This window comes from Salmo salar, chromosome ssa03 (assembly GCF_905237065.1).
Source record: "Salmo salar chromosome ssa03, Ssal_v3.1, whole genome shotgun sequence".
Classification (NCBI taxonomy): domain Eukaryota; kingdom Metazoa; phylum Chordata; class Actinopteri; order Salmoniformes; family Salmonidae; genus Salmo; species Salmo salar.
In genome coordinates, this window is record NC_059444.1 from 53,482,596 (window position 1) to 53,509,297 (window position 26,702).

The 26,702-nt window shown below is 46.5% G+C and overlaps 2 protein-coding genes across 6 annotated transcripts in view; one reads left to right on the top strand and one right to left on the bottom strand.

The window, feature by feature from the left end:
* The first annotated feature begins 3,335 nt into the window (after nucleotides 1-3,335).
* nr5a5 (nuclear receptor subfamily 5, group A, member 5) lies at nucleotides 3,336-11,540 on the top strand. The gene is made up of 7 exons (XM_014192724.2): nucleotides 3,336-3,648; nucleotides 4,940-5,055; nucleotides 5,443-5,584; nucleotides 7,092-7,825; nucleotides 7,963-8,082; nucleotides 9,717-9,864; nucleotides 10,154-11,540. Exons 1-7 carry the CDS (start codon nucleotides 3,552-3,554, stop codon nucleotides 10,399-10,401), a joined length of 1,605 nt encoding a protein of 534 aa, XP_014048199.1. The 5' UTR covers nucleotides 3,336-3,551; the 3' UTR covers nucleotides 10,402-11,540.
* A 3,564-nt stretch (nucleotides 11,541-15,104) lies between these two features.
* The window catches only part of camsap3 (calmodulin regulated spectrin-associated protein family, member 3), a 50,348-nt gene continuing 38,750 nt past the window's right edge, over nucleotides 15,105-26,702 (bottom strand). For 4 of the 5 annotated variants that reach the window (XM_014192720.2, XM_014192719.2, XM_014192722.2 and 1 more), the window contains 13 exons: nucleotides 26,109-26,247; nucleotides 25,380-25,519; nucleotides 24,684-24,768; nucleotides 24,236-24,278; nucleotides 23,951-24,021; nucleotides 23,422-23,494; nucleotides 21,026-23,255; nucleotides 20,798-20,931; nucleotides 20,305-20,585; nucleotides 20,055-20,157; nucleotides 19,669-19,787; nucleotides 17,088-17,206; nucleotides 15,105-15,528 (listed from right to left, as the gene is read on the bottom strand). In XM_014192720.2, the coding sequence (XP_014048195.2) occupies nucleotides 15,226-15,528; nucleotides 17,088-17,206; nucleotides 19,669-19,787; nucleotides 20,055-20,157; nucleotides 20,305-20,585; nucleotides 20,798-20,931; nucleotides 21,026-23,255; nucleotides 23,422-23,494; nucleotides 23,951-24,021; nucleotides 24,236-24,278; nucleotides 24,684-24,768; nucleotides 25,380-25,519; nucleotides 26,109-26,247 (3,840 nt within the window). In that variant the 3' untranslated portion in view covers nucleotides 15,105-15,225. The remainder of the gene's footprint in view (nucleotides 15,529-17,087; nucleotides 17,207-19,668; nucleotides 19,788-20,054; nucleotides 20,158-20,304; nucleotides 20,586-20,797; nucleotides 20,932-21,025; nucleotides 23,256-23,421; nucleotides 23,495-23,950; nucleotides 24,022-24,235; nucleotides 24,279-24,683; nucleotides 24,769-25,379; nucleotides 25,520-26,108; nucleotides 26,248-26,702) is intronic. The other variant, XM_014192721.2, reaches the window with a different exon arrangement.

Sequence of the window (26,702 nt, forward strand, 5' to 3'; positions counted from 1 at the left end):
ATAAGTAATAAGTAATTATATATTACAACATACCAATTAAAATGGTGTGTTTTATATCACTTGCACTTGAAGAGGCCCTGACAAAGGCTTCTAAACTGGCAGTGACTAATGGGCGAAACAGATCAAAAGGACATGGCTAAACCATTAAAGATTTTAGACTTGCTGATAACCTAATCTGTCCCCTACACACATTCAATTGTTACGGAACTACTACCAAATTTCAGTTAAATTGGTTCAACACTCTCACTAACAGGTGCTAAAAATATTGCCTCTTACAAAACATGCCTCAATATATGTTAATGAGCCAGAAACAACAATACCATGCACCCACTAGTATTCAAAAGATTTTGGTGCTCTAAAAATACGGCATGGTACTGTATTCTGTGGGGTGGTACTTAATTACACTACATTACTGGCAGTGCAGTAGCCAGTAAATTACTTTCAATATACAGGAAAAGGTTTTTAGATGTTTTAAAACAGAACTGTAGTCTGTGACACATAGCTTAGTGGTTAAAGAGCGTTGGGCCAGTAACTGAAAGATCGCTGGTTCTAATCCCGAGCTGACCAGGGGGAAATATCTATGCCCTTGAGCAAGGCACTTAACCCTAATTTCTACTGTACGTCACTCTGGATAAGAGCGTCTGCTAAATAAGGGGCCCAACATTTTTTACTCAGGCCACCTTTCCAGCATTGGGGAACATCTAGCGTCCCCCCTGCATGCGCATCCCATGTCTATTTCTGTGGGCACAAGCACTGTTCAGGACACAAACTGTTCACACACCTCCTGTTGGTGGAGAGAACATTTTGCAGGTTTAAAGCTTATTTCTTGCAATTCTATCCATTTTGTCATGTGGGACAGAACATTTAGCAGTTTTAAAGCTAATTTTGTTGCAATTCTATACATTTTGCCATGTCTAATGTGTATTCATATGATATCTAAGTGACTCAAACATTACAACAAAATCTATGGACTAAAACACCTAGCTAAAAAACGTTAGCTGGCGTGGGCTAGTTGATCTGGACATTTCTGTTATAAATAGTTATAAATAGCTGTCTAAGGTAATGATTGACATGATGAGGAAAACTGATTATGCACTGCACAATTTCGAAATTGTACATTCTACAATTACATCTTTCAAGAGTAAGTTGAAAGCCGGACTGAGTTCCTTAAAAATGTGTAATAATACTTTTAGTTTGTTTTGGGGGGAGCCCTGTGCTCCAGTTTGCAAATCACTGTGCTAAATGACTAAAATAAAACATTTGCTGAATTACAGTAAATTACTGGTAGCACAGTAGTCAGTAAATTACTGTAGATTTACAGGACAAGGTTTTTAGATTTCCAAAATACGGTAAAATAGTACTGTATTCTGTGGGTACAGTATTCTCACTAACGGGTGCAACAAATATAGCCTCAAAATAATTTAAATAGCCAGAGATTCTTTCCCCGCCCACAAAATTTTCCCACAATGCTCCATAATTCACAGTATGCTGCTGTAAATATACAGCAAAACAGGTAATAATTTACTGTAAAATGTATTATTAATTGCAATTGCTGTAATTTTACAGCAGTGTAGCAGCATGCCATTGAGTCCCCATGCTACATTGTTCTTTACAGTACTGTACTTTAATATAGAATTATGTAGTTAAATGTATTTTTTTTGCAGTAAATTTACAGCATCTGTTGGTGTACCTTTCTACCTTCCAACCTACCTGCTTACCTACAGTACCAGTCAAAAGTTTGGACACACCTACTCATTCCAGAGTTTAGCTTTATTTTGACTATTTTCTACATTGTAGAATAATAGTGAAGACATCAAAACCTATGGAATCATTTGGTAACCAAAAAAGTGTTAAACAAATAAAAAATATATTTGAGATTCTTCAAAGCACCCTTTGCCTTGATGACATCTTTGCACACGCTTGGCATGCTCTCAACCATGAGAGGGTAGTCACCTGGAATGCATTTCAATTAACAGGTGTCCCTTGTTAAAAGTTAATTTGTGGAATTTCTTTCCTTCTTAATGCGTTTGAGCCAATCAGTTGTGTTGTGACAAGGATGTGGTGGTGTATAGAAGATAGCCCTGTTTGGTAATAGACCAAGTCCATATTATGACAAGAAAAAGCTCAAATGAGGAAAGAGAAATGACAGTCCATCATTACTTTAAGACATGACGGTCAGTCAATACAGACATTTTCAAGAACCTTTAAAGCTTCTTCAAGTGCAGTCACAAAAACCATCAAGCGCTATGATGAAACTGGCTCTCATGAGGACCGCCAAAGGAAGGGAAGACCCAGAGTTACCTCTGCTGCAGAGGATAAGATCATTAGAGTTAACTGCACCTCAGAAATGGCAGCCCAAATAAATGCTTCACAAAGTTCAAGTAACAGACACATCTCAACATCAACTATTCAGAGGAGACTGTGTGAATCAGGCCTTCATGGTCGAATTTCTGCAAAGAAACCACTACTAAAGGACACCAATAACAATAAGAGACTTACTTGGGCAAAGAAACACAAGCAATGCACATTAGACCAGTGGAAATCTGTCCTTTGGTCTGATGAGTCCAAATTTGAGATTTTTGGTTCCAACCTCTGTGTCTTTGTGAGACACAGAGTAGGTGAACGGATGATCTCCGCATGTGTGGTTCCCACCGTGAAGCATGGAGGACGAGGTGTAATGGTGTGGGGGTGGTTTGCTGGTGACACTCAGTGATTATATTTAGAAAGCATGGCTACCATAGCATTATGCATCCCATCTGGTTTGTGCTTAGTGGGACTATCATTTGTTTTTCAACAGGACAATGACCCAACACACCTCCAGGCTGTGTAAGGGCTATTTGACCAAGAAGGAGAGGGATGGAGTGCTGCATCAGATGACCTGGCCTCCACAATCACCCGACCTCAACCCAATTGAGATGGTTTGGGATGAGTTGGACCACAGAGTGAAGGAAAAGCAGCCAACAAGTGTTCCGCATATGTGGGAACTCCTTCAAGACTGTTGGAAAAGCATTCCAGGTGAAGCTGGTTGAGAGAATGCCAAGAGTGTTCAAAGCTTTCATCAAGGCAAAGGGTGGCTACTTTGAAGAATGTAAAATATAATTGGTTACTACCTGATTCCAAATGTGTTATTTCATAGTTTTGATGTCTTCACTATTATTCTACAATGTAAAAATAAAGAAAAACCCTTAAAGTAGGTGTGTCAACTTTTGACTGGTTCTGTACCTACTAACTTATCTGTCTACCTACCTGCCTACATGCCTTCCTACCTACAGCACTTACTTACTGCACAGGAATTCCTCCAAGAAGGTCTTCACTCACCAGGCTGTGCTAGGCGTTCCAGTAAGTCAGGACAGGATTTTATTGCACCGCCACCATGGAGCAAAGTCCAAAGTCCACTATGGAGCACAGTCCAATAGTGGGTCCTTAGACAGACAGCAGAGGTCCTGCTGTGGCTGCCTGCCTCTCTGTCTGTCTGTCTGTCTGTCTGGGCTCCTGCTCCCTCCGGCTATGAGGAAGTAGTTAGGGTGATTTAGGCTATCTCCTCTTTCAAAATGTACGTACCCCAGGGCCACTTCCATGCGGACCAGGGCCAGGCCCTATGCCAGGCCCAGCCTCCGGATCTGTTGTCTTCGGAGGGATCGTCGACATGTGAGTACTGCTACTGATCTGGACTGGTAATCTTGCTTGTACTGTTATTACGGTTGCTGTTACCGACCTGGACTATAACTGCTTCTGTTACTGTTACTGTTCTAGCTGCCTCTCAAGCTACTAGGTGCCTCTCAGAATGTTTTGTTTGTGACACGAAAGGTGTGATCATATAGCCTGATGGTCCAGTTCAGCGTTTTCCAAACTCGGTCCTGGGAACCCCAAGGGGGTGCACGTTTTTAGTATTTCTCTCTAGCACTACACAGATGATTCAAGTAATCATAACTTGAAAATGTGCACCCCATTGGGTCCCCGGGACCGGGTTTGGGAAACGCTGGTCCAGCCTATTTGTGCTTTGGCCAACTCCTCTCTCTGTCCGTTCATTGTCAAGCCAAACATGTATGGCATTACAAGAAAAGAAGAGTTGGATACAGCTATACAGTGTGGAACCAGGCTAGTGATCACAGTACTTATATATTACAGTTGAATGAAGGGTGTGAAGACAGCTTCAGGGAGAGGGAACTTTCTTTTAAAATCGCTCACTATTTATCAAATATGGACATTGGTGAATTTCCTCTTAATATCATCATTTCCATTGCCAAACGTACTTTCTCTTTGTCCAAATCGGTTCATTCACTAAAAACATGGTCAATATGAATTACGTAAGTGTCACAATAAGACAGTTCAGTTTATAGTTTTAGCCTATCGATCTGAGTGATAAGAATATAGCACGATGGCTGTTCAGAGGCCGCCGCCTCTCATTTACTGAAGAATAAACCAGGGCCGTGTTCATAAAGCGTCTCATAGTAGGAGTGCTGTTCTAGGATCAGTTTGGTTTCGCCTTTTAAATCATAACGAATAACGAGGGACCAGCACTCCTACTCTGAGATGCTTTGTGAATTCGGACTCAGATCGATTAACAAGCATAAGTACAAGAACTTGACTTGACTACTAACTTAGGCCTAGATTCAATCCGGACCGCAGAAGATCCGCGTTATAGCGTGATTGACGTTTAAAGGTCATTTCTGATTGAGCCAACTGACTTATACAGTGTTTACCGTGATGCGGTCTCCACGAAACACTGAAGCATTGCCTTTAAAGTCAGATTGAATCTAGCCCTTAGTCAGACCTTGGTCGGCCACTTAATAACAAGCAGACACATAGAGGTCTCTTTAATCCCTGCCATTAGCCAATGCATGACACCCCAACACCTTGTGGACCCCAGGAAGTGTAGCTGCTGCATGTGAAACAGCTAATGGAGATCCTAAACAGCTAAACCTTCCCCACTCCCCAGCTCAGGAGCTGAAGACCGAGCCAGAGACCAGGCCAGATCAGGCGGAGGTCTGTCCAGTCTGCGGGGACAAAGTGTCTGGCTACCACTATGGGCTGCTCACCTGCGAGAGCTGCAAGGTAATGTAGGCCCAGCGTGATCAACGACACACTTCTTTTCAATGACACACTTGTTTCAAATAGTATTGGGATGATTTTGTTGACTGTTACATTGAGCCTGCCTGGAGTGGCAGATGGGATGTTGTTGTTTTTTCCTTACTTTTGGGACTATTTCATTTGTTCTATTACACCAGGCCAGCTCAGTCAAGAGCAGCTACATGAAACCAAGAGTATTTTTTATTTAACCTCTCTATCGTAGATCTAAGTGGTTTCGTCGTTTCCTTTGAGACATAACGAGGCACACAAACTGCATCCTAGCAGCAGCTTGATTGAGCTCTGTCTCTCTCTCCCCCACCCCCCCCCCTCTCTCTGTCTCCCTGTCTCTCTCCTCTCCCTCTCTATCTGCAGGGTTTCTTCAAGCGTTCGGTGCAGAACAACAAGCGTTACACCTGTGCAGAGAGACAGAGCTGTCCCATGAACCCCTCCCAGAGGAAACGCTGCCCCTACTGCCGTTTCCAGAAGTGCCTGGCCGTGGGCATGAAGAGAGAGGGTACGGCACTCACTTACTCACTCACATGCACGTGCACACACACACACTTAAACCAAATGCATACACCCACACTCAAACACATGCATACACACACCTGTGTGCATACATGCACACAAAACAATCAATGTGTGTCCTCAAAACAATCCTTGAGACCCAGCACAGGACAGACCTGCGGGACTCAGAAGCATTTAAAGCAGGGATGGGCAACTAGTGAGCCCCTTTTGAAGGCCCTCTGATCAATCCAGAGCTCCCGAGTGGCGCAGCGGTCTAAGGCACCGCATCTCAGTGCTAGAGGCGTCACCACAGGCCCCCTGGTATGAGTCCAGGCTGTATCACAACCGGCCGTGATTGGGAGCCCCATCTGGGTTTGGCCGGTGTATTCCGTCATTGTAAATAAGAATTTCCTTAGTTTAATAAAGGTCAAATTTACAACAACAAACAAAAATATCCTGCGAGCAACTGCGGCCCCCACCCCCCGATGAGTTCAGATGTTTTGAGGCCCCCACCCCCATCAAAGTTGCCCATCCCTGATATACAGTATACAGGTAACTGCCAGCATAAAGGAAACCAACATAAAGTGTCTTAATAGGGCGTTGGGCCACCACAATCCAGAAAAGCTTCAATGCACCTTGGCATAGATTCTATAAGTGTCTGGAATTATATTGGAGGGATGCGAGACTTCTTCCACTAGAAATTCCATCATTTGGTGTTTTGTTGTTGGTGGTGGAAAACGCTATCTCAGGCACCGCTCCAGAGTCTCCCATAAGTGTTCAACTGGGTTGGGATCTGGTCACTTACATTTGTTTTCATGCTCATCAAACCATTCAGTGACCACTCGTGCCCTGTGGATTGTTATCCTATGGGGGCATAGCCATGGTAGCCAAAGTAAGGGCCAAAATAATGGCCTGCCCAGAATTATTATATATGACCATAAGCATGATGGGATGTTAATTGCTTTATTCATTAATTCAGGAAACACACCTATGTGAAAGCACCGGCTTTCAATATACTTTATCACTCATGTACTGAAGTGTTCCCATTATGTGTACCTGTGGAAATCTCCTCTGTGCTAGCTTGCATAATGCCTTACCTTTACTTCCATTGACACCCTTCCATGTTCTGCTCCCTCATATGACTTATCTGTGGACTCATAAACCAGAACTGACCCAGATAGTGTACACTAAAACATGCTGACATCAGACCTGGGTTCAAGTAGTATTGGTTTGTCATTTCAAATATTTCTTCTGAGTTTGATTGAGCTTGCCCGGCAGTGCTGGCACAATGGGAGTTGGAACCATTCGAATATTCCCCGAACATATGCATACCCTGCCCAATGAGCCCTCCTGGCAGGATTGTTACTCCTGTTACTCTCTCTTCATTTGTTATAGTGTCAATACACTCACATGTAGCTTTTTTTAAATATAGTTTTAATGTACTCATGTTACTCTCTTCATTATAGTGTCAGTATACTGATACCTCTACTGTATGTTACTCTCTGGTCCTACAGCGGTAAGGGCAGACCGAATGAGAGGTGGCCGGAACAAGTTTGGCCCTCTGTATCGACGAGACAGGCAGATGAAACAGCAGAGAGGGGTCTACCACCACCAGCAGCACAACACCACCCCCTACAGGATCAAACTGGAAAGTGCACAAACGCACCAGCCTTCCGTTTCAAACAACATTCACCTGATGTCCAGTCACACATTGGCACCCCTGCCCTCTGACAATGTCCACCAATCGCAGGCCTACCCCTCTAATATGGGCCATTCAGAGCTCCCCCCCATGCTTCTGGACTGCACCATGAACCGGGACAGGAGGGCTCTAGCTCCTCCCCTGTCCCTGGCTTACCCTGAAGTGTACCACCGTTCCATCCATGGAGGGGGATCAGGATACCACCAGGAGAAAAGTGAGATGATGCCTTACAGCTACGGCCCGGCACCTCCAACCCCGCCCACACCTAACGGGTTACTCACCACGCCCACAATCACCCCGAGCTCCACCCCAACCCCAACCTCCACGTTGACTGCTCCTACACCTAGCTTCCTGGCCCAGCTTCTGGAGGGTGAGCCGGATGAGCGCCAGCTGTGTGCCAAGGTGCTGGCCAGTCTGCAGAGAGAGCACGCAAGCCGTGGGAAACACGACCGCCTCAACACCTTCAGTATCATGTGTAAAATGGCCGACCAGACTCTGTTTGGGCTCGTGGAATGGGCCAGGAACAGTGCTCTCTTCAAGGAGCTTAAGGTCATACAGACACACACACACACACAATTTTTTTTTATCCTCATAGAAAACAATGGGACACTTTCAATTCACTTCCTGAATCGACTGCATTGAGAGGTGAACTGACCTGTGTGTGGTCCTGGTGGTTACTCCTTTAGGTGGAGGACCAGATGGTGCTGCTGCAGAGCTGTTGGAGTGAGCTGCTGGTGCTGGATCACCTGTGTCGACAGGTGGCATACAGCAGAGAAGGCTGCATCTATCTGGTCACAGGACAACAGGTAGCTACCACCTCCAATCACTGTCCTCCTTCCCTTCCTCCTCCTTGTGGTCGTCCTTGTACTTGTTCTCATGCTCGTCCTCATCCTCACCCTTTCCATCTCCTCCTCCTCCTCGATTAGCTCATACTATAATGTATTGCCTGAATAATACTATAGGGCCGAAAGTCCCAACTAGTTTGAACGTCCTGTGTAGTCTGAATCGTGTGAGAGTAAGACTCTAGACCACTCTCACTTGAGTATCTTACCTAGTTATTTTCAGATGATAACGTTTTGCTCTTTTGTAGCTTTGGCAACTATGTGTGTGTGTTCTATCCCAGCTCACTCCTCTCCCTGTAGGCTTTACAGACACTCCACAGCCCTTGGCTGAAACCCTTCTAATTTAGTGTACCCTGCACACACAACTCATGTGGAATTCCTGGTCTCTGGCAACATTTGGAACTGCTGATCTGCGGTTAAGAACACCGAGTTCATCTCATCCTATGCTGCCGTTCAGTCCTTTTACCTTTTTGGCCCTGATGGAGACATGGATCACCCCAGAGAACACTGCTACTCTCTTTTCTTCTCATTTGAATTCCATGCTGTCACTTGTCCACTCAAGCTTAACATTGTTATCGTCTATTGCCCACTAGGTGCCCTTAGAGTTCCTCAATGAGCTTGGCACCTCGATAAACATATTTCCTGACGATGGCTCACCGCTGTTTGTATTTGCCGACTTCAACCTCGCAATGTCTGCCTTTGATTCATTCCTTTACAACACCACCATTCCCCTCCATGCCCCTTTTGACCTGACCCTTTCTCGGTCCCCTCCCACTCACAAAGCAGGCAATACGCTTGACCTCATCTTTACTAGAGGCTGTTCGCCTACTAATCTCACAGCAACCCCCCTCCAAGTCTCTGGTCACTACGTTGTTTCCTTTTCTGTCTCCCTTTCCTCCAGCCCTAGCCACTCAGCCCCTACTCAGATGGTCACTAGACTTCCAGAGGACCTATCATCCTTCCACTCTCTCCTCTCTACCTTCTCTTCCCCTCTATCTGCTGCTAAAGCCACTTTCTATCACTCTAAATTTCAAGCTTCTGCCCTCTAACCCTAGAAAATAGTTTCCACCTTCTGCTCCCTACTTAATCCTCCATTCTCCTTCTCTGCAGACAACTGTCACCCTCTGAAAAGGTTGAAGGCAATCACTCCTCATCCGCTCACACAGAACTACCCTACGCCTTGACCTCCTTCTCCCCTCTCTCTCCAGATGAAATCTTGCGACTAGTGAGGTCCGGCCGCCCGACAACCCCATCCCCTTCTCCCTTCTCACGAAAAGCTTATTTCCTAAAATGTTTACAAATTTGCTTACATCCCTGTTAGTGAGCATTTTTCATTTGCCAAGATAATCCATCCACCTGACAGGTGTGGCATATCAAGAAGCTGATTAAACAGCACGATCATTACACAGGTGCACCTTGTGCTGGGGACAATAAACAGTCACTCTAAAATGTACAGTTTTGTCACACAACACAATGCCAAAGATGTCTCGTGTTTTGAGGGAGCGTGCAATTGGCATGCTGACTACAGGAAATTCCATCCAATTGTCTGGATGGTGTCATGTCTGGAGGTCCTAAATATTCCTGTCTCTCTGATGCAGATTGAGGTGTTGAACATCCTGACCCAGGCAGGGGTCACTCTGACCAGTCTGGTGTCAAGGACTCAGGACCTGGTGGTTAAACTCAAGGCCCTCCACCTGGACACACAGGAGTTTGTGTGCCTGAAATACCTGGTCCTCTTCAACCCTGGTGAGTCCTCCAGTCCTTCTGAATGTTACTTTGCTCTGATGTACCTCTGCTGTAGGTCTCTGGTTTTGGTCCCTGGTTGACTGATTCTCAGCCAAGGAATCTCCACTGGAAACGGACAACTTGATTGGGTTTTTGTATTAGACTATCTCATAGTAGACACTTCCCAATTGTTCAATCTGTCTGCCTGTCTTTTCCACACTGCAGATGTGAAGTCAGTTTGGATAGTCCCCTACAGATGATTTATAGATTTTCAACTAACTGTCTCTACCTGTCCTTCTCGACCCTGCAGATGTGAAGTCGGTGCAGGACCGCGGGCAGGTGGAGCGGACCCAGGAAAGGGTGAACCACACCCTGATGGACCACACCCTCTACACCCACCCGGGTCACACCGACAAGTTTGGCCAACTGCTGCTACGGCTTCCTGAGGTTCGCAGCATCAGCCTGCAGGTGGAGGAGTATCTGTACCAGCGCCACCTACAGGGTGATCTGCCCTGCAACTCATTGCTCACAGAGATGCTGCACGCTAAACACAGCTGAATACCACCTTGCCCTGCTAACAGAGAATGCTTTACAATACCCTGGGACTGTCCCAAATGGCAACCTATTCCCTACATGGTGTACTACTTTTAACCAGCCCCCATAGAGTTCTGGTCAAAAGTACTATATACTGTAGTGAATAGGGTGACATTTGGGACGTTTAACCCTGTTCCACTCAGAGATGCTAATTGCTATGCACTTCTGAACAACTACCTGCTGGAAGGGTGCCTGCTGGACTTGGCTGGTGGGCTCCCTCTCTTCACCTGGGTTGTGTTAATTTGGCACAGGGAGAGAGTACCTGGACTTGTCCAATAAAAAAACGTGTTTTTGTATTCCATTGTAACACATTTTTGCCAAGGTGTAGCATGGTAAACACAACCAAGGGGTCTGTTCAATAGAGTACATCGTAGCAAAACATTTTCAAACGGAAAGCAAACAGGACAAATATAGGTATTACCTCCCTGTTTCACTGCATTTCAAAACATTTTCTCCATTCTGTACATCACCCTGATGCCCAGGACTTGTTCAACTGCCAATGAGCCTGTTATATGTCCACCAAGATTGTAATCTTTGCTCAAAGGTAGACATTGTTCCAAAGCACAGATCTGAGATCAGGGCCCAGTTTTTCAAAAGTTACCTATCTGCATAGAATGAATAAAATGGAAGAATCCTTGACTTGAATGGGAACTCCGGTTCTATATATTCTTTCTATGCATTTACTCCTATCCGATAGCTGAATTGCATTTTTCAAAAGCTGGACCCAATGACCCTAACGCTAATCCTAACCATTAAGGAGATAAGACATTAACATCTGATCCAGGGCCTGTGGTTAATAACAACATCCATCTGCTTTCAGACGAGTTTGAGTAATGTAATACTTATCTCCAATTGATCATTTGTTTGAAACCCTGAGTAACTAGTCAGTATTCAGTCAGATGGGAGTAGGAACCAAAACACTGCTGTATGCTTTCTCTTCTCCTGTACACACATTATGCAGACAACATATACATATCATTTGACAAGACAATGTTGTGTATCGTTTTTATCTGTCAGATAAAATCTGGAGTAAAGTATGTCATCCCTTTACCACAAGACCTGTTTGAAATAAACAAGCAGAGGCGTTACGACGCCCCCTCAGATTTGTCCTGTACATTTTATTCTTTTTTCCATTTTATTTCTGTAATACTACTCGCCACTTAGCAATTGTTGAAGTTGGCTTTAACAAGCCCAGATAGGTTCCCAATCTCATAACGAGCTACCAAGAAGCCATTTCAGGATATCAATCAAGTCAGTGTAGCTAGCTTGTCTATCTTAGCTGGCATGCTTGTTGACAAGGTTGGTAGGCTTTAGAAAAGCAATTACTAAATGTACTCAATAACATTCACATTCCTTTAATCTTGTACCCAGATTTGAGTATATTTAGTTTTGTTAAAATAACAACCACTCAGGAGGATTGACTGCTCAAGAGGAATATGCATTGATATCCCAATTTTTTGGGGGGTTGACGTCAATTAAGCGTAATGATTATGGTTCTAGATAGCAGGAAAAAGACGTTTCAGCTGTTTGAAAAATGCTAAATTCGCCAACTTCCAGACGGAGGACCTAGCCCACCTCAACCACCCGTAAGCCATGCTCCCTCAAATTTTGGGGGTGCATGATGCCCCTGAAAAGAAGAATTGTGGAAGCCTCAAGTGTGTGTCTAAGCATGAATGCGCTCAACCTATACTTATACTTTCATTTCCTCAGACACTTTTTTGTTGACGTGGGCCAGAGGGTACGCGTTTCAGTTACACACATACCATTTAGCCAACAGTCTTAGCTAGTCCCAGTGCAACGCTGACAGTATGGACTTCAACTAAAAATCTAAATGAAGCGAGAGGATAAAGAGACTATGAAAAGGAAAGAAATTCCCGCAAACTTTAAAAACGTGGAACCGATAGGCAACATAACTAAACTTTAAAAAGGTTTTAAGGCCTCCGTAACGAAAGATGCTTTAATACTAATTTAAGGACATACCATTCTGTATACATAAAGGGTGGGAAAAAAAGAGCTGTCACGTTTAGAAAAGCGTTATGTTAGAACACATTTTAATATAGTAAAAATCAGCTTCTAAATGGATTCGTGAAGCACCTACTGTATGTAGCCCTATAATGGGTTTATGAAGGCTTTGTTAAGCCTTTAAAGTTGTTCATTTAAGGTGGGTCCAGAAACACTAAGAATGAGCATGACATAAATGAAAGGGGTAATGGTGATTTTTTTTAAAGGATTTTATTAGCCTGGTCCAGTTACCTGGGATAGATCTGTAATCATGAACAATTTTGCGAGAGGAACACAAATACTCTGCCCACATCGACACGGTGGTAACAGAGCAAAATAAAAAAGACAACATACAGAACATGTCTTCTATGAAATGAACATCTGAATCACCACTTTAATGGTGAAAAAAAATAAAATCATAATAGAATCTAAACATAAAATCCTTCTAATCTTTACCCAATAAACACACCTTGGGGTTACATGACTTACTGTCTACAGGAGAATTGCACAGAATCCAGTTATAGTTTGACTATCGCATACGTACTCTCCTTTACAAACAAACAGATATACATATTACACCAACACAGTCACACACGTCCATTCATCTCACACTCCTTGCCATACACACTGAACATACAAACCCATTGTCAAGCTCATTAGAGAGACCAAAAAAAAAAATCTATCAGATCTCCATTTGAAATCTCAGTCAAAACGACAGGAACGTGATGTTGTTGGGAGGCAGTTTGTGATGTGAAACGAGACAGGAGAGATGGCAGCTGATTGGCTGGCTGGCCTACATCAGCTGATATAGTGCTAAATGAAGACAAGAGGAGATCAGAACCCATTAGTGCCTACAGGTTAGACCAGAAACACGGTTTGTGTTCCAAATGGTACCCTATGGGGTCATGGGCTCGAGGCTTACCCAAAACCCCAAATACTGCAGTATCACACCATACCCTGCAGCGGGACCGAATTAGGGCTGATACAGTCCTGATTATCCTTCATTCACAGGTAACGTGTGTGTGTGTGTGTGTGTGTGTGTATGTGTGATCTCAAATGACACAGCTTGTTCATTTTTTGTCCTTCTGGGTTTATTTCTCAGATGGTGGAGAGTTCGCTAAGTCTCTGTTGTCAGACAGTTTTTCTACTCATTCGCTCGCTCTTTCACTCACTGGCGCGCTCTTCTCTCAAACACACACACACCTTGCTAATGGTAAAGCAGCAGGCTAGCTTATTCATAGTTCAACTTGTTTGTACAAATCATTGTCAAAACTGAAAGTAAATTAGCAATAAACAGCATTCATATATATTAAATTGTCATTCATTTTCGTTTCTTTTTCTCTCTCCACACAATGTGAATCCTGGGTAATGCTAAACAGAGTATAAAGTCCTCCTTCATTTTTTCCCCCAGTTTCATTCATCAAGATAATAATGTACAACGGTATAACGCTATTTTCATTCCTCCTCTCGTACTGAAATAGGAAATAAAGCAAGTAAGGGGGGGGGGGGGAAATTAGTTGTCAATTCTGCTCGCAAAGGCCGAAGCGATTCACTCAGCACAACATGTCAAAAGTAGTGGTGTAAAAAAAAACATCCAGATGTCTACAGCTGAAGTAGAGTTGGAGCCGGGCGGAGTCCTTCATACCGCTCTGACTGACAGGCACGGCAGCCAGTCAAGAGTGCTAGAGCCCTCGGTGGACCCGCCCAATTACAGTACCTCCCAGTCCTCGACTGGTCAACGAAAAACGCACCCGCGGGAGCCGAGTGGTTCGGGTGCACCCTACATTCATGAGAGAGCAGTTTGCTAAGTCGGATCTCTTTCGGGGTGGGTTCTTCTGTCCCGTCTGCATGGGGAGGCAGCAGACGGGAGGAGAAAGAGTCCTGGAATTAAAGAAGAAAGAAGGTCAGATTAAAGAAAGAGAAAAGATAGAGAGAAAGAGGGAGATTGCAGGTCTGACCCCCATGTTCTGTTCAGAGAGCTGCGGCAGTGTGTGCGAGATGTTCCCTCTCGCGCTCACCACCAAGTGCTTAAGGTCACAAAGGATGACTGTGGACGGGGTTAGTCAAGGGGAGGCAGTGGGAAAGCAGTAGGAGGCTGGGGGTAACAGGCCCAGTACGGTGGGAAGAAGCCCTGTTCATTCTTGTCCTATTACAACATTATTATTTTACAATCTAGGTAGATCAGGCTGGGGGGGGGCAATCAGAGGCCCCTACGGGGTGTAGTGTGTGACAGACAGGGCCCTATGAATGGCTTTAGTAGTAGTGATTATCTGTAGCTGGCCCCCTTGTCACATGACATGTACAAATGTCCCCCATACACAGAGCTGATGAGGGTCATATTCATTGGTGCACACCATAGCAAAACATATTGCAACGAAAAACAAGCATTTCTTATTGGACACATTCAGGTAGTCCCTCCCTGTTTTGGTCCGTTTGCTTCCTAGTTAATACGACCCAGGTTGGTCTTAAAGGGGCAGAGACCATCCGATTGGACAGGCTTAAAGGGGCAGGCGGTTTTATACATGTTTGACACCAGTGTCATTTATTCCTTTCAGATCCCTCCGGCGGTCTACCTGACCAGCCTACTGAACCAAAGCAGTCACCAAATCAACAGCCAACACTGGACCAAACCAATATAAGAGAAAGGAGGGGGGGAAGAGGTGGTGGGGGTGGGGGGGTGGGGGGGGTGGGTTGACTGGGGGAAGAGTAGGGGCCCCTGATTTACATATGTCCACCTCCTTCCTCCCCCCACCCATCACCACCTCCATCATTGAGACATTCTCGTTATTATTTGGGGGTGCCCAGCTTCTTGGGGGTGCCCGGGCGCTTGCTCTGCCACAGGTGCCCGGGGATGGTGAAGGCATCGACGCTCATGGACATGGTCTTGGACGGGATGGTGGTGAACTGTTTGCGGTCCGAACTATATTTGTAGATGGACTCCACCATGGCGGGGCTGATGACGCGAGGCCCGATGCCCGTTAGGCGCACCATCTCCTCGGTCTCTGGGTTCATGGTGTAGACGGCCCGGAACTGACAGCTGGAGTCACGGAAGAGGATGAGGAAGTGGTTGGCCTGGCACTTCTCCATCTCCTGAACCATAGAAAGAGTGAGAGAGATTTGCCAATGTAAACATATGTTTCCCATGCCAATAAAGCCCTGAGAGAGAGAGAGAGAGAGAGAGAGAGAGAGAGAGAGAGAGAGAGAGAGAGAGAGAGAGAGAGAGAGAGAGAGAGAGAGAGAGAGAGAGAGAGAGAGAGAGAGAGAGAGAGAGAGAGAGAGAGAGAGAGAGAGAGAGAGAGAGAGAGAGAGAGAGAGAGAGAGAGAGAGAGAGAGAGAGAGAGAGAGAGAGAGAGAGAGAGAGAGAGAGAGAGAGAGAGAGAGAGAGAGAGAGAGAGAGAGAGAGAGAGAGAGAGAGAGAGAGAGAGAGAGAGAGAGAGAGAGAGAGAGAGAGAGAGAGAGAGAGAGAGAGAGAGAGAGAGAGAGAGAGAGAGAGAGAGAGAGAGAGAGAGAGAGAGAGAGAGAGAGAGAGAGAGAGAGAGAGAGAGAGAGAGAGAGAGAGAGAGAGAGAGAGAGAGAGAGAGAGAGAGAGAGAGAGAGAGAGAGAGAGAGAGAGAGAGAGAGAGAGAGAGAGAGAGAGAGAGAGAGAGAAGCAAGCTAGTCCGGGGGCTCTGTTCGCAAACACACCCACAGAGCCCCAGGACTTTTTGACACTTTGGAAAGAATTAACAAAAAAAAACAGAGCAAACTACAATGCCATTTGGCCCTAACCAGAGAGTACACAGTGGCAGAATACCTGACCACTGTAAATTACCCCAAATTAAGGAAATATTTGAATATGTACAGACTCAGTGAGCATAGCCTTGCTATTGAGAAAGGTGGCCGTAGGCAGACCTGGCTCTCAAGAGAAGACAGGCTATGTGCACACTGCCTACAAAATGAGGTGGAAACTGAGCTGCACTTCCTAACCTCATGCCAAATGTATGACCATATTAGAGACACATATTTCCCTCAGATTACACACACAAAGAATTTGAAAACAAATCCAATTTTGATAAACTCTCATATCTACTGGGTGAAATACCACAGTGTGCCATCACAGCAGCAAGATTTGTGACATGTTGCCACAAGAAAAGGGCAACCGGTGAAGAACAAACACCATTGTAAATACAACCCATATTAATGCTTATTTATTTTCCCTTTTGTACTTTAACTATTTGCACATCGTTACAACACTGTATATAAACACAATATGAAATGACTTTATTCTTTTGGAACTTGTGTGAGTGTAATATTTACTGTTCACCTTTTGTTTATTTCACTTTTGTTTATCCATTTCACTTGCTTTGGCAATGTAAACATATGTTTCCCATCCAATAAAGCCCTTTGAACTGAACAGCGAGAGAGGAGGTGAACGGGATATAAACAGTGGCAGTGTGGAGGCTTCAACCAGGTAGACTGACAGCCAATCCAGCGGAGGATAGCAAGGTTGTTGATTTTAAGGGCTCAAATGGCACCCCTATTCCCTTTGTAGTGCCCTATAGACCCTGGTCAAAAGTAGTGCACTATAATGGAATATGGTGGTGCCATTTGAGATGCACACATTTATTTAAAAGGATCTAAGTGGAGTTGTTGATTTACAGAGTTCTGACCTCAACAATCTTGTTTTTCTGCGGTTCGTTGACCTTGCCAGCAAGGCAGCAGCGGGAGATGGCGTTGTGGATGATGAACTTGTTGGACTTGAAGCTGGGCTCCTTGTACAGCTTGGGACCTGGAAGGCAACACAAATATCACAAACACAAATCAACCAAAAACACAACACATCTACACAAATCAACAAAATCAATACAAATAGCATGCCATAGATCAAAGAACAAGGACGTTCCCATATGAGCTTTCTGTTAATATGTGATGGATTAGTTCAAACACATACAGTTAAAGTCGGAAGTTTACATACACCTTAGCCCAATGCATTTAAACTCAGTTTCACACAATTCCTGACATTTAATCCTAGTAAAAAATGCCCTGTCTTAGGTCAGTTAGGTCAGTTAGGATCACCACTTTATTTTAAGAATGTGAAATGTCAGAATAATAGTAGAGAGAATGATTTATTTCAGCTTTTATTTCTTTCATCACATTCCCAGTGGGTCAGAAGTTTACATACACTCAATTAGTATTTGGTAGCATTGCCTTTATATTGTTTAACTTGGGTCAAACCATTCGAGTTGCCTTCCACAACCTTCCCACAATAAGTTGGGTGAATTTTGGCCCATTCCTCCGAACAGAGCTGGTGTAACTGAGTCAGGTTTGTAGGCCTCCTTGCTCACACACGCTTTTTCAGTTCTGCCCACAGATTTTCTACAGGATCCAGGTCAGGGCTTTGTGATGGCCACTCCAATACCTTGACTTTGTTGTCCTTAAGGCGTTTTGCCAGAACTTTGGAAGTATGCTTGGGGTCATTGTTCATTTTGAAGACCCACTTGCGACCAAGCTTTAACTTCCTGACTGATGTCTTGAGATGTTGCTTCAATATATCCACATAATTTTCCTGCTCACGATGCCATCTACTTTTGTGAAGTGCACCAGTCCCTCCTGCAGCAATGCAACCCCACAACATGATGCTGCCACCGCCGTGCTTCACTGTTGGGATGGTTTTCTTCGGCTTGCAAGTCTCCACCTTTTTCTTCCAAACATAACGATGGTCATTATGGCCAAACAGTTCTATTTTTGTTTCATCAGACCAGAGGACATTTCTCCAAAAGTACGATCTTTGTTCCCATGTGCAGTTGCAAACCGTAGTCTGGCTTTTTTATTCCAGTTTTGGAGCAGTGGCTTCTTCCTAGCTGAGCAGCCTTTCAGGTTGTGTCGATATGGGACTCGTTTTACTGTGGATATAGATACTTTTGTACCCGTTTCCTCCAGCATCTTCACGAGGTCCTTTGCTGTTGTTCTGGGATTGATTTGCACTTTTTGCACCAAAGTACGTTCATCTCTAGGAGACAGAATGCTTCTCCTTCCTGAGCGGTATGACGGCTGCGTGGTCCCATGGTGTTTATACTTGCGTACTTTTGTTTGCACAGATGAACGTGGTACCTTCAGGCGTTTGGAAATTGCTCCCACGGATGAACCAGACTTGTGGAGGTCTACAATTTCTTTCTGAGGTCTTGGCTGATTTCTTTTGATTTTCCCATGATGTCAAGCAAAGAGGCACTGAGTTTCAAGGTAGGCCTAGAAATACATCCACAGGTACACCTCCAATTGACTCAAATGATGTCAATTAGCCAATCAGAAGCTTCTAAAGCCATGACATAATTTTCTGGAATTTTCCAAGCTGTTTAAAGGCACAGTCAACTTAGTGTATGCAAACTTCAGACCCACTGGAATTGTGATACAGTGAAAAAAAATTTTTTACATTTACATTGTAGTCATTTTGCAGACGCTCTAATCCAGAGCGACTTACAGTAGTGAATGCATACATTACATAAATTGTTTTTATTTCGTACTGGCCCCCGTGGGAATCGAACCCACAACCCTGGCGTTGCAAACACCATGCTCTACCAACTGAGCCACATGGGACCCCATATAAGTGAAATAATTGTTGTTGGAAAAATGACTTGTGTCATTCACAAAGTAGATGTCCTAACCGACTTGCCAAAACTATAGTTTGTTAACAAGAAATTTGTGGAGTGGTTGTAAAACGAGTTTTAATGACTCCAACCTAAGTGTATGTAAACTTCCGACTTCAACTGTACTTATGATGACATCGTATTCTCAGTATAGGCTCTGTTCCGATATCCAAACTAGCATTCCACTCATGATAAAGTTCTCTTTCGTAAACATAAACAGTAGCGTCGATCTGTCATGATACAAAGGGATGCGTGAAATAACGAGCAGCATTAGTTCCGGTACTTTGGACAAATCCCGATTTTGCATGTCTTAGCATCTTTCAAAATTCGGACGGGGAGCGGGCACTCAGCCCGTAACTTGCAAAGAGAGAGCTCTTCGTTCCGGTTCTCTTTCTCTCTCTTCTCGTATGGACCTAGAACTTAATGGAGCATCTGGCCAATTACACGAGACTTCAGTTCTGGGTTAAGTAAGATTATTGATGAATGCTAGTGTGGATATTGTTGGAACAGGAATATTGGAAGAGGGAACTAGAGATTATGTCACAGTCATGGACCCCCGAGTGATGGTTAACAGTGAGCTGTAACGTAAGGTTAAAGGTTAACGTACCGGTGTACTCTGGGATGGAGGCGGGAGACGAGGCCGTGGAGGCGTTCTCCCAGTCCTTCTCTCCGTTCTGATTGGCCATTCGTCCCGGTGACATCAGCCTTGAGGGGGAGTGAGATCGGCTGTAGGGAGGAAATTTGTTGTGAAGCATAACAAAACAATCTACATACCGGTACATAAACAGACAGACATTGAATCACACATTTGTGTTAAAAATAGGCCAATAATGAGGACGGGAGGAGGGGATAGTCAGGCAGCTACAGATCAGCTACAAATACAACTAGTTATGGTTAACCATAGCTACATGTGCGGTGGAAATACAGCTTGTTACAGTTACCATAGCTACTTGTGCGGTAAAATACAGCTTGTGATGGTTGACAGTTAGTTACCTGGGAGATTTCCTGACGGTCAGTGTCCCGCTGTTGCCAGTGTCGTTAGCCATTGATGACAGGTTCATAGTAGAGTGGGAATAGACCTTGTTGAGTTTGGAGCCTAGTGTGAGTGAGACAAACACAGAGAAAACCCCATTAAATGTGACACCGCAGTCTTCTGAGATGCGCAGCACGACTGCAAACAACAAAAAAACAACAGGGAACGCCCCCATACTGACTCAGCAATGGGAGAGGAGTTTATATTTACCCATGAATCCCTTGGCGGGGCTGCGGGAAAGCACCGAGTCGTCCCGGAACATGGTCTTGGGTCTCTGCTTCTTCACGCCGCGCACCGTGGTGGGCTTCTGCCGCAACACCTTGTCCAGATCCTCCATGATCTTCAGCTGCTGCCTCCGCTCGTACTCCTGCCTGGTGAAGGTGTCTCTCCGCTGGCTCGTGCTCTCCGATGGGGGAGTACCTGGGGTCCGGTCCTCACCACTGCCACCACACTTGTCTCCCCAGCCCTCGATGTTAAACCACTCAGGTCGGCTAGAGGTATAGAGAGAGGGGAGGAGAACCAATGAATTAATCAAATCAATGAATTATTAAAATAAAATAAAATCACATTATGAATACAGCAACATTTGTCAAAGTGCTTGGCAGTAACCCGGACGAGAAACATAAGCAGCGCCATCTACTGGATTTAGAGAGTCGACTGTTGGACAGCGCAGTACTGTAAGTGGCTTGAAAACGCAACACACATCGCATGCTCTTTCTCTCGCTTCTCCTCCTGCTCCAGTCTGCGTCTCTTCATCTCCTCCGCCCTCTTCCGCTGTTTCTCCATCAGGGCTGCTTTCCTCTGGGCCATCTCGTCCTCCGGCCGCACCTTGTCATCCTGATGGCGGACACACACAGACACAGGATTAGTCAGGCTTGAGCACATACACAGGCAAACAGACACAGACGGACACGCACACAGTCCGACTAACCTTAAAGAAGAAGCCGACCCCTCCCTTCATCTCGGGTTCGGTCACGTCGCTCATGGAGTCGTCCATGACACTCAGGTCGTCCTCGTCCGCGTCCCCGCACAAGGCCGATAGAGAAATCTCGATCAGGCTGCTGCGCTTGCCATTAAACACCCCCGCAGCCGGAACGTCACTCTCAAACGAGCACTCAGAGGGAGCCCCCGAGCTCCCTCCACCCCCATGTTCCTTTCTCCCCGAGGCCTGAGATGTGGCGGTATCCAGGTCGATGCTGAAGATGCTCTGGTCCTCGTTCGAGCCGGCGTCCGACATGTTGTCATCCAGGGCCAGCGACAGGGCCCGGGGGGTGGGGGTTGGTGTTGGGGTGGAGGCAGGGCTGGGGGCAGAGCTGATGTTGAAGGTGGAGGAGTTCTGGTCCCGGCACTGCCAGGGGGAGGCGCGGCGCAGGTGGGGGATAGTGTCCACATTCTGTGGGGGGGTGAGGACGCGAGACAGGCCCGGCACTTTGAGGTCCTGGGGGCGGGCGTGGTGGTAGTGGGTGGCCTGGTGCTTGGGGCTCTTGGGAGGCACCGACTGGGCCCGGCGCTGGACCTGGGGCGACTTGGATGTTCTGCCGGGACTGGCTGCGTTGCGGCGGGACGACGAGGGGGAAGAGGAGGCGGAGGCGAGGTCGCGGGGGGTGGACGCGCGGGACATGCGGGTCGGGGGAGGGGCCTGGGATTTGAGACTGGGCGGGATCACCCAGGACTTGTTTCCGGCGGGAGCGACGGGCTTCTTCCTGATGAGTTGGTTCTGTTGTTCGGAGAGGCGCTGCATGTCGCTCTGCAGGGAGCTTAGCGCCGCATTCAGCTTTGAGACAGCATTGTTGTAGTCCCCCAAGGGCGCTGGCTGACGTGCTACCACCCCGGCCTGCTCTCCTCCTGGCCCTGCCGGCCCTGCCGCCCCTGCACCCTTCTCCCTTCTGGGTAAGGAGGCCTGCTTGTTGTCCAGGTGTGATGAAGGTTTAACGTTCCCCTCCTGCTCCAGTGAGAGGCGCCGTTCCTCCTGCTGCTCCTCGTCCTCCATGCGAGCCAGCCTTTCGTCTAGCGTCAGCCCCCTGAGGTCCTCCTCTGTGGAGGAGGCGCTGACCTGGCCCCCCTCCTCCTCCGCTCTCTCCCCCACTCCCTGCTCTTTCTTCAGCTGCAGAAAGGCGCTCTTGCCCAGTCTCTGGCGGTGCTTGGCGAAAATGGCCTCAATACGTTTCTTCTGGGCCTCGATGGCCTTCCTCTTCTCGTCCAGCCGGGCTCCCAGCTCGGACATCTCGGTGGTCAATCCAGGACTCTTACTGGGGCTCTCCTCTGTCGACTTCTGGGGCTGGGCCACCCAGCTGGTCATCGGAGCTGTCGCTGCCGGGGCGACCGGTTCACTGCTGCTGGCGCCGCCGCTTTTAGGTGATTCGCCCACTGTCGACGGTTTCTTCTTGCGCTCAGCGAAGCTGGTCATCCTCACACCACTGTCCGGCGCGTCCCCTCCCCCTCCACAGCTTCTGGCGTGGACAGCAGGCGTGGCAGGGGTGGACTGGGCATTGGGGAGGAGAAGGAGGTCCTCAGAGGCGTCAGAGTCCACGCTCCCGTCCCTCAGCACCGAGTCGTCGTCCCGCGAGCCCTCCGAGGTGTGTCGGGTACGGGAGGAGGGGGTGGAGGAGGGCTGCTCCCTCGGTTGCTGCGTCTTGCCCCCCATGGGGGTGTGGGGGTAGTACATCATCCCAGAGTGAGACGGGGCGGAGCAGCTGAGGGGTATGGGGTTAGGCGGGTGGGAGGGGTGAGCGGCGCGGCCGTTGCGTCTGGCGCTGGCCGGGTCGTCGGGAGAGTGCAGGAAGAATCCGTCGGCCGCCCCGTCAGGGTGGAGCCGGGGCTCCATCTTGTCCTCGTTGTGGATGATCTGCAGGGCCTCCTCGATGGTGGGCAGCTCCCCGTCCCCCTCTCCGTCTCCCAGGCCGTTCTCCTTCAGCAGCATGGGCACCACGGAGGAGCTCTGGGTGGCCCAGGAACCTCTGTGGGAGCCGGGGGGGGCGGGGGGCTTGCTGAGCAGGTGACTAAGGTCCTCTGGGGGGGTGTAGGGCACGCGGGTTATGGTCAGGCCGGGGGCCACGTTATCAGAGCTGACCGAGCGGGTGATGGCGCCGCCCATCACGACGTCCACGTCGCTGTCCAGGCCAAAGGGAATGCTAAAGGAAACGGCCGAGGACAGGGGGCGACTGGACGGAGAGAGACGGGAAGAGAGAGAGAGTTTACTTCCTGAAATGACTTCATTGAAATAGAATTGACCCCAACCCTTTGTACTGAGATACAACTGAAATATGGAGCTAACAGAGAGAGAGAGAGAGAGAAATTGACAGAGAGAGACAATGAGATGGGGCCTACCTGAAAGGCTTCTTGGTCCATGTTCTTCCAGCTCTCTCTACATGAGACATGGAGGCAGACTGAGTCAGAGACGCTGCACACATTCACACACAGTCGTCAACACAGACACACACACAGACGCCACCAAGACACACAGGCACTAGTCAGGGCATGCAAAGATAAACACACAAAAACAAACAAAAAAAAGGCAGAAAAACCTTCACATGGACCCACTGATAAACAAACGCAGACAACACAGTTATAAAAGACTCACCAGAGTGCGACCTTTAGTACCTGTTCTCCCTCAAATACCTTGAGGAGCGTTTGATTGAGCATGCCAGCCTGCGGTCGCAGATGAATGGGGTTTGCACTTTCGGGATTATTCAATTGCTTTCATTGGGCCAGGCAGGCAATCCGTTGTATTGTATTATACGTATTGTGTTGTTTGATTGATTGTAAATAAAACAAATACTATTTGAACCCGGATGTTCTGCAGAGGACAGAAGTGTGACGGACCTAAATGATGGGATGGGCGTTGCCCTGCTCTCACCTGGCGCAGGCCCTGGCGACACTGGTGAGGAGATGGGCAGGAATGGCTTCTTGAAGATGGAAGGAGAGCCGCTGAAATACGGACAAAGATTTGTTTCAAGATCAAGTGTCAAGATGAAGTTTCAAGTTGATTTGCCATAGGTAATAAATACATTGGAAATCTACTCACTCACTCGAGCTCTCACAATAAACTTTCACTCTAAAGATATCATTCCTGAGACAAATTACTACTGATATAGAAATAAAAAAGTTGTTAGTGATTATGACTGTGCGAGAGCTGCTGTACCTGTTATTGCTCAAACTGGTTGGCTTGAGCGTTGCAGAAGCATCTGGAGTAAAACAAACAGTCTCATTAGTCAAATATCGACACTGCCACTTAGGCCTACGCAGGAATCACACACAAGACTTGGGCTTGAATGTATCAAGCATCTCAAAAGTAGAAGGGCTGATTTAGGATCAGTTTAGCCTTTTAGATCACAATTATTTTGGACAGGGAGGACCTGATCCGAGAACAGCACTCCTACTCAGAGTCGCTTTATGAATATAGGCCCTGGGGTGTATTCAGTGAGGCGAAACGCTCCGAATATTGCAGATAGAAAAATGTAACAACTAGAGCTGACATAATTCCCTACTCTACTTGACAGACCACCACATCTGTTCTAGAGGATTCACATTTCTATGTGAACGTTTTGGAACATTGCATCCTCCTGAACAGGGCCCAGCCCAACACTTACCAGTGGTGTTCAGTGGCTGAACAAACTCCGGCCTCCGTACCTCGAACCAACCCAGCAGCTCTGCTAGGAAACTCATGGTGTTGACCTGAACATACCAGAGAAACAGTTTACAGGACCCCTGTAATGCCGTTTCCATCTCCGTAACAATTCATTCCTGGATATCAATAAAGTTACATGCTGTAATAGTTTTATTACATGTATGGCATCCAGCGACAGTTGGCCAAACACACTCTGTATAAGACAGTCTTTTATTTTTATTTAACCTTTATTTAGCAAGGCAAGTCAGTTAAGAACAAATTCTTATTCACAATGACGATCTACCGGGGGACAGCGGGTTAACTGCCTTGTTCAGGGGCAGAACGACAGATGTTTACCTTGTCAGCTCAGGGATTCGATCCAGCAACCTTTCGGTTACCGGCCCAACGTTCTAACCACTAGGCTACCTGCCGCTCCAGACATATATTTAGCCACACATTTCTAAATACGTGGCAACGGATTGCTCCGAGGGCAAGACAATGTGTAGATCAGAGCTCTCCAAACCTGTTTCTGGAGCGCTGCCATCCTGTAGGTTTGTACTCCAACCCTAGTCTAGCGCGCCTAATAATAAGCTAAATTAAATCTGGTTAGTTACAACTGGGGTTGGAGCAAAATCCTACAGGGCTATATGGGCCCACAGTGAGGGGGGGGGAGTGGTACCTGGAGCTCCTGTGGGGTGTAGAGCAGGTCCTCCAACACCAGGGGGCAGCAGCTCTTCAGACAGCTGTCACAGAACTCTCGGATCAGCTGCAGGTTGTACAGGCTGTCTTCCACCGCCATGGACTCCTTCATACACACATCTGAAGGAGAAAACGAGGATTACTTTATTGTCCGACTATACGCGAAGGACCGACGGAAATTCGACTTTGCGCTTTATCCCAACCCCTCTGAAAAGTCACACGTACAGTCTGGAGAGGCTAGAGCACAGGGAAGCCATATTGCAACCCCCATTTAACACAGGAACGGTACAATGAGCAGGTAGTCAGGCCATGGAGTCTAAACATCTAACACAGGACAATGAGCAGATAGTACAGTATGTGTAATGATACACAGTACGTTACTGTATTAAAGGTAGTGTGGTTTAAATCTAGATGGAACCTACAACATAGTAAGCTAGGCTTTTTAGTCAAACCCCCAGGCACGTACTATATGGTATTGGACAACTATACGCAAGTCCTGTGTTTAACTTTTGTATTTGCATATCAAATACTGTCATGTTAACTGGTATCATGTGGTTTTATGTATGTATGTATGTATGTATGTATGTATGTATGTATGTATGTATGTATGTATGTATGTATGTATGTATGTATGTATGTATGTATGTATGTATGTATGCATGTATGTATGCATGTATGTATGCATGTATGTATGTATGTATGTATGTACCCTCTAGCTGCAACAGGCCGGGGCAGTAGTAGTGTACAATAGCAGCGATGGCGCAACCGTTGGAGAGGTCTTTGACTTCAGTGACCACCGGAAATGTAGGCTTCTGTTTGGACAGCGTCTTGTCCTTTCTGTAGCGGATCTTAGATGGGGTGAGAGAGAGAGAGACGTCATTGAGTGAGTACGGGAGATGTCCAGGCTTTACAGTTCAATGCGAGTTCAAGGCCAATGTTCTTCAAAAAAAAAGTTGGACATACAGCACAAACAGTACATACATACATACATACATACATACATACATACATACATACATTCACCCATCAGGCTCGCGGATAACGTGACCAACAACATGCTCCTAGAGGAGAGAGAGAATAAAGGGGTGGAAGCGGAGAGAGAACAGATAACATGCCATGGAAGTGGAGAAGAGAAAGGTGCAGCCAACCAGGCAGCAGAAACCATGGGGGGGGGAGAGAATGGCTTGCGTCCCAATTGGCACCCTACTCCCTATATAATGCACTACTATTGACTATATAGTGCAGTAGTCTTGACTAGGGCTCTGTTCAAAGGGAATAGGGTGGCATTTTGGACGTAACCATA

Excerpts from the sequence above, each read along its gene's own strand:
- nr5a5 (XM_014192724.2), top strand. The coding sequence starts at position 3,552 with ATGTACGTACCCCAGGGCCACTTCCATGCGGACCAGGGCCAGGCCCTA. Across the intron at positions 5,056-5,442 it reads TCACCTGCGAGAGCTGCAAG|GGTTTCTTCAAGCGTTCGGT; the intron begins GTAATGTAGGCC and ends CTCTATCTGCAG. Across the intron at positions 5,585-7,091 it reads CGTGGGCATGAAGAGAGAGG|CGGTAAGGGCAGACCGAATG; the intron begins GTACGGCACTCA and ends CTGGTCCTACAG.